The sequence below is a fragment of the Medicago sativa genome, chromosome 4 (genome assembly GCF_051527215.1).
Source record: "Medicago sativa cultivar Bolivia chromosome 4, Bolivia_mono, whole genome shotgun sequence".
NCBI lineage: Eukaryota > Viridiplantae > Streptophyta > Magnoliopsida > Fabales > Fabaceae > Medicago > Medicago sativa.
In genome coordinates, this window is record NC_140752.1 from 9,646,181 (window position 1) to 9,654,369 (window position 8,189).

An 8,189-nucleotide genomic window follows, 5' to 3' on the forward strand; every position below is an offset into this window, starting at 1 on the left:
GTTTGAAAGTAAAATACAACAATTTTGTTTTTGACTATCATATACGGTGGCTAAATCTTTTTAATTTCCTGTAAAAGTTCTCTTTTCTTTTTGTTCTTTTTAATTTCCTGTAAAAGTTCTCTTTTCTTTTTGTTTGGTGTACCACAATTGTTTCTAATTAACATTACTTTTCTCTAGCCCTTCTTATGCGGGGTAAGTAAAGAAGATTGTTCAATATAATTTCATTGCTTTTCTCTAGCCCTTCTTATGCGGGGTAAGTAAAGAAGGTTGTTCAATATAATTTCATTTTATCTTCTTAAAAAAAAATATATATGAATTTGCCCAGCTTTCATATTATTTGTTGATAGGAAGACCATTTGCCTTCAAAATTTCAAATAACGAATCAATACAAAAAATACAAAAATTTGAAAAAAAATCTTTTATCATTCAATTCTTAAATCCAACAATGACACATACAACAATAAGTTGTGGTCATTAATCAATTAAATTGAGACAGGAACATGTCAAATGGCGATGTTTGCGGGTCTAATTCTAAAACATTCTCGTAACCGAAATACCAGAAACAAACAAAGAAACAAAGAAACACAATTTCATTTGAGAAAAAAAAAAAAAACTAGCAAGAAAGGTGCAGAAAAAATGGCTAGCAACAACAACTATACAGAAGAGAGAAGAAGAAGGATTACAGAAAGAGGTTCTGATCGAATGGCATTAATCACTGGTCGTATCAGTGCACTTCCTCCTACACCTCGTTCTGCTAATTCATCTCCAATACATCCTCGTCACACACAATCTATGTCTGTTTCTGCATTTGATTCCCATTATGACAAAGAAAATGATCATCTTCCTCGCCATACACGACCGCATTCCCTTACTTCATCTGCTTTTGCAACTAATTTTGTCCAAGACAACACTGGTTTGTACTTTGCTTTTTCTAACATTAAAATTGTTGGTTGATATGATATATTAAAATTTTGAGTTTATTATACTAATTTAACAACACCAAAAAAGGTAATTCATGGGTGAGGATCAATGTTATACATACCGACACTTTTGATCAAAAGATGTATGGTGGCCAACACGCGTGACACTTGATAACGTATGATTATATTTAATAAATTGCATCATATCAAATTATTGTGAGTGTTTTTGTCGTGTCTGGTATTTTGCTCATGTTTTATTAGTGAATGTCGAACAAAGTATCAAATCTCAATCCATAGTATTGTAAAGAATTGTGGAGAATTATATTTAAATGGGCATGATGCCGCCCAAATTGCAATCAAATGGTTGCACATCTAGATCGCACTAGAGGACCTTGGTAGAAAACATCTAGAGTATGAAGTTCGTAGAATTAGGATGAAATGACACAAGCGTCTTCCTGTTTAATTAGATGTCTCAAGTATACCTCCTGAAAATGCAACAACATTGAATTTCCCGTGGGAGACCTTTATTGTCTATTTGGTCTTAGTCAGCTCGAGGGGTCGTGACTCGTGATACCATATATATGATTACATTTAATAACTTTTATCATCTCAAATTGTCATGAGTGTTTGCGTCGTGTCTGTTATCTTTGTTCCTGTTTCATAAGTGAAGGTAGGAAAAAGTTTTAAATCTCAATCCTTAATATTGTAAAGAATCATGAGGAATTATATTTAAACAAGCATGATGCAGCCCAAATTGCAATCAAATGGTTGCACATCAAATTTTTTAATGCAGCGATCCAGATTGCACTAGTGGACCATGGCAGAAAACATAGAGAGCACGAGGTTCGTAGAATTAGGATGAAATGACACAAGTGTTTTCTAGTTTAATTACATGTCTCAAGTTTGCGTTTTGAAAACGTAACGTTGAAATGTTTCGAGGGTCGTGATACCTTATTTATACCAAAAAAGATATTTGTCACATCTTAGATTTTAATATTATGTTCAATTTTGAATTATCATTCAACTCGATCTAAAAGCTAGCTCATGGGTGAGGGTTACCCCCATTTGTAAGGGACTCTCAACATGATCTAGCTTTAATTGATAAATGGTGAAAAATAAAAACATTACTTATTATATGATGATGGTTTCCAAGTACATGTTACTTATTTGCATTAATTGTTCTTTGTAGTGTTTTTAGATAATGCTGAAGACAATAAACATGATGCCTCTACTGCTTCAAGGCTTAAACATCAAGGAGGTTTTAAGTATTCAAATTTTGAGACCAAAAGTGAAGATGAGCCTCTAATACAAGATTCTAAGGCCAAAGAAAGAGAATCATCATCAAGACCTAAACAAACAGGATCACTCAACACAAACCAAGCAAAGAAACCTCATAACTGGCGCCGACATACGTTTTTCTCATCAAGAGAGCTGAACTTCTGCATTTTAGCTTCCGAAAACACACGTGCACTAAGTTCACTGATAATAGCATTGCTGGTTGTTTTCTATTACTTAATCTCCTCAAAGAGTATTTTTGCTTCAAGGCCTCTTTACATTGTCTTGATAACCGATGTCACGATTGTCGTTGCTCGCATATACAGCGAAAAGGCTCGAGTTTTGGAAGAAAGTAAAGGAGAAATGGCTGAAGCTGCTGAAGATGGACGCAGTTGGAATGATGCAGTGAAACTTTTGGAGAGAGGCTTGGTTGTATACCAAGCAATTAGAGGTGTTTTTATTGATTGTAGTATTTATTTAGTTGTTGTTGTATGCTGCATTTCCATAATGTAACTTTAGTTCTTTGACGTAAACTGGGTATCCTCCGCACGCAACTGCAGAAACTAATCTATCGAACCATGTAGACCATAATGGATAGCAAAGCTCTCCCGCAAGAGTTTTAAATCTACTCCATTCTTAGGATTGGCTTCAAATCCATGACCTCTAGTTAAACCGGAAAAGACCCGAACCATCTCATTCAAGTACTTTTGAATGTACCTTTAGTTGTTTGAGTATTTGCAAAGTCTTTATTTCCCTTTTTGGCAAGTATCTTGCTGCCAATTTTTGTTGTAAATTCTTATTTGCTTTTGTATCTTTGAAGACTATGTCTATGGTTAATATTATTTGAAGCAAGAGTTGAATTAGACATTCATACCATCTTCCTATATATCAATATATTTTTTAAACAATTATATATATTCTAAGTCTATATCTAATAGGGAGGGACTATTATTACCATAGCATGGTACCACCAGTCCAAAATTGTACATATGTAGCAATAGGGCATGACATTGTCACCATGGTGTGTAATTGCATTTGCAGAGGATGGGGGGGCCATAGAGTAGATTTCCCTAGTCTCACCCTTCCATACCATCATTAATAATGTGGTAATTTCTGGTAGATATGTTCCTATCTATATGAGCCAATGCTATAACTTTTCTGTTCCATTACTTTGAGCAGCATTTATTTGAGTAACTATATATTCGGTTGTTTATATTATTTTTTTGCAACATTTTAAGTTAATAATTTATGAGGGTCACTGTACCACATAGAGGGATAGTAGATACTATATAGGACAGACAACTCAGTTTTGGTCACTCTGAAAGCCTGGCTTGATTCTTAATTGCATAGTACTGAATTAATGATGGAGATGGACACAAGTTATGTTTGTCTCTAATTTGGAAACCCCTTTATTTACCTAACTGACAGGTGAACTGCAGATATTTATAGTTATAGTTAGAAACAGCTTAATCCAAAAATTTGGATTTCCTGCTGTAATGTTGCAGATCTCGACGATCTGATCTCAAATCAATGGTTGAGATTATTTAATATTAATTAACTTAACGGTGTAATTTGAACTGTTCAATCTTAAATTAATGATCGAGATTGATTACCGCATGTAACTGCGTGATAATTTTACTATAGAGAACTCATGTCTCTTAATCTCCACCAAGAGCACATGATACAAAATCTCATCAAGCTTAATTAACGATCTCAAGTACAAATTTGAGTACTTAAAATACAACAAGTACGTTAAAACTCTTGAATGCAAGTTTAACCGTCAATTTGGTCTTACGTGAGTCAGAAAGATTAATCTTTACAATTGTATAAAGATATATCCAATTAATATTAAAACAGATGACTTCGTTTAAAGAATATAAGAATATTACTACGTGGTCTTATCAGACTCGAGAGATTAATCGTACATAGATACCTATTTTATACTCCCTCTGTTCCTATATGTAAGTACCCTTTGCCTCTAATAAAAGGGTGCTTAGATATAGGGACGGAGAGAATACTACCAAATGAGACAGCTTCATCCAAAGGATATAGGAAGGTTTTATAGCACAAGTACATGCATTAAAGTTGATGAGCCCCACTGAAGCACTGATCTTAAACCAGTCACTATAAGGTTAACGAATTTAGGATGCAAAAAAATATAGCTCCTATCGCTTTTTACTATTTCAAATTTTGCCATCTTTCTCTATGCATCACTTTCGCACATTAAATTGCAGACTCATATAGGTGGAAAAAGAAAGAAGATGAAATAAATGTGAAGTGGAAGAGGGCTGGATAGCACTATAGCCACTAGAACATCATTTTCATTCACATAGCACATGGTCTTTTGCAGTTACTTCTATTTTTTCTTTTCCTTCCTTTCTCATATAATGGTCCAAAAAGACCAAAAGATGAAGGGGCATAATTGGACCACATTACATGTTCTTTAATGAGTTTGTAAGTTGATCAACTATAGAAGAATCTTGTACAAGAGAAATTATGATATCATATTTTAACATTGTATAGTTTACAATATTAAAAGTCTGTTTACATTGACTTATTTGAGTTTATCTGTAGCATAAGGATTTGTAAGTTTGTTTTAAGGACTTCTGTAAACACATAATGATGTTGATGAGATGTTGTCAGCTAATTTGCATAAGCCCTCAAAGGATATCTTACAAGAGCAACTTATAATTTACTTCCTCCGTCCTAAAATATAAACAAAAATTAGTCAACAAAAATTAATGTATTTGGTTTAAAATTTGTACCAGATACATCAATTTATGTTGACCCATTTTTACTTGCTTTGCTTTTTTTTACTTGCTTTTTGGGATGAAAGAAGTATTTTAAATTTATTTCATCTTTTGTCATAAAAATAACTTATACATAAACACTTATATGATAAGCGTTATAAACACTTAATTAATATGTACAAACAAGACCTAAAAAGCATTCTAGTAATAAAGATAACGGTGTTCAATCTTAATACAAATCCTTATAGGAGGAGATAAGACACTTTATTCTAAGGTTGTCTGATAAGCTACAACAAAGAAGGACATGATATCAACAACATTGAAAGTTTAATGTGCTTTTGGATTTCAGACAATGTATATCAAATATCAATGTCCTAATCTTCAACAAACTTGAACAACTAGGAACAAGTGTTGCTTTGCTTAAGTTGGACTGCTTTTATTTGATGTTATTGGTAAATGTGAAGTGTATATACACATTTGGATTAACATAATCCTGACTCAAAAGTTTTAGCAAATGAGTCAAAGGGTCCCCATTTCACCAATGGAAAGTGCACATATGACAAAGATGAAAAAGAGGAAAAGTAAAAGAAGAAATGCAAAGATCATGTAGATAGAACATCACTTTTGTAATACCTAATAGTCATAATAGAATAATTAACAAGATGACCAAACCTTTGTACAACTACATCATAATCCACATTGAAAAATAAAAGGAACAATATTTGAAATTGTCCCCAAATTAAAGAACACAAAATGACATCATGTTCATGTTGCTAGCTAGCTTTCACCATTCATCTCAAATATTTCTTCATCAACCATCACTTCAATATTTTTCTCAAAAATTTTGGACGGTGCTGCGAATCGAGCGGAAAATGATCTTGAAACATTATCAGGATCAGTGGAATAACCATCATCGAAATTTTGTAAGTAAGAGTTCGGATCATATATAAACACAGGTGAAGATGATCTAAAAATTCTCCTCTTTTTTTCTCTCTTGATCTTCCTCCACAAAGTTTTCAAGCTTGCTATCTTCATTCTGCTCATGAATTCATTGACACATACAATAGGGTCATAGCCAAGTCTCTCATAACTTGACAAAATGCTGTGGTTTCTTGTGCTTAGACAGTTGTAATTTTCAAGACTCATAGTGTATGGAGTTGAGAACATAGGAAAGCATAAAATGGTTTAAGAAACCAATGTGTTTGGAGTGCATTACTTAGACTGTGACTAAGGGTAAAGGATAAAGGGTATTTATATAGTGATGGCATGAACTACTTTCCTTTTTTCACACTCCTCATAACCACCTCAGCTAAGCACATACTTTGAACTACATAGGACCAAAAAAAAAAGGAAAATAAATTGCTTTTGATGTCAGCAATTCAAATTATATTATATTATGATTTTGAATTTATGAATTGAATTTGTAAGATGAGTTTACATTAGAGTGAGTTGAATGTTAAATTGGTTTATATTTGAATACGTTCGTGCAAAAATGAATGTTAAAATCACTTTTAAAACCAATAGATATAAATTCACACTTGAAATTAAAACCAATTATAAGACAAAATTAATTACAATCAACATTGATTAAAATCAATTTTCAGTTATCATTTTTTCTCTCCTCACCGTAAAACCAAACACAAATTTAGAAATTCGTTATAACCATAATCAATTTACTTTTTGAAATTATATTATAGCGCGTTGTTATTCTATAAACAAATGTTATATTGGATTTGTTAGTAGTAATGATCGAATCATGGATCTCTTTCATAATACTATGTCTCAACTATCAACCCTTACAACTATGCTGACACTGTGGCACATCTTAGTGAGGTTAAAACAAAATTCTTCTAAAATGAACAATATTAATTTTATAGAGTAAAGTGAACAATATCAACCGATGATAAATAAATCAATAGTTGATATCAAATTTACATACATAATAAGTGGTAAAATATATTAACCATAGGTTTTGACCTCTCTTAGCAATTACAGTACATACTTTAGATGAATTTGAGCATTAGTCATATGCTAGATAATTTCAAGTCACAAAATACGCAACAATTTGTGGACATTTTATTTTATTTTGGATGCACAGTTATTTTGCTTCATTGTAAGACCACCATGATCAAACATTGGTCGGTGCTTTAGCGTGCGATTTCACGAAGTAAATAATTTTTTTTTATTTTATGTCCCTTTCATTGTGTGCAACACATGCAAGTGAAAAACCAAGCAATTAGTCTAAGAATTTAGCTAGCTCCACCAAACGACGAAATGTTTAAAAAAATTTGAGTTTAATTTTTAGGTGAAATATAATTACAAGAAAAAGATTCAAAATTTTAAATGACACATTTAAATTAAAAATATAGATCAAAAGTTGAACAAAATTTTCAGTGAGATTAAAACAAAAAATTAAAATATTTATAGAAACTAAATACATATTCAACCCTTAAATTTAATATATATTTAAAGTCAAATTAATTAATAAGTCAATTTCTCACGAACTGTACTTCCCCATTCTCATATATAAGTCAAAAATAAATACTCCCTCCGTCCCACAATACATGACACAGTTGACCCTATTACGTATGTCAATGCATAATTTTGAGCTTAAATATCTTGAATAATAAATTAGAAAAAATTATGAAAATTTGATATTTGAAAATACTCATCGAGATGAATCTAACGACATGTTTATCTTTGTATATTAGTAGAAAAATATGGTCAAAGTAAGTTAGATCAAAATTGCACGTTTTTAAATGGGTCATCTATTGCGGGACAGAGGGAGTAAAAAATTATGGTATTTTCAAAATCGTCCCTCGTGACTTGCCCATAAAAATAAAATAAAAAATATTGAAATGTAATTTAGAATCAATAGCATTAAATAAATTTTCCCTAAAAAAAGACATTAAATAAATTTGTTTTTACCGCAGAACATAATTTAATTGTTGCCTGTATTTCAAAATTTGTAGGTTTAATAATTGAGTTGCAACATAAAGAAAATGAAATCAACACCGTTGTTGTGCTTTTTATTGGATTTGATTGAAACATCTTGGTAAATGTCCCACATTGTCTAGAATTATATTGATTATTTAGCCTATTTATATGTCCTGCATTGACTATGAATAGGTTAAATAATCAATATATAAGAGATGTGAGTATTTCAATTCCCAATCTCTTAATATATCGAATGGAGATGTCATGTCAAAGTCTCTTCTGGTCGTGAATCATTGAACCATTATTG

The 8,189-nt window shown here is 31.7% G+C and overlaps 1 protein-coding gene across 2 annotated transcripts; it reads left to right on the plus strand.

Moving 5' to 3' along the window:
* The first annotated feature begins 406 nt into the window (after positions 1-406).
* On the plus strand, positions 407-3,066 carry LOC146926126 (uncharacterized). 2 transcript variants are annotated; one of them, XM_085758519.1, is made up of 2 exons: positions 407-913; positions 2,110-3,066. In XM_085758519.1, the coding sequence occupies exons 1-2, from the start codon at positions 508-510 to the stop codon at positions 2,706-2,708; spliced, it is 1,005 nt and encodes a 334-aa protein (XP_085614645.1). In that variant the 5' UTR covers positions 407-507; the 3' UTR covers positions 2,709-3,066. The 2 variants fall into 2 exon arrangements, with proteins under 2 accessions (XP_085614645.1, XP_085614646.1); XM_085758520.1 differs by having other exon boundaries at positions 2,119-3,066.
* Positions 3,067-8,189: the final 5,123 nt, after the last annotated feature.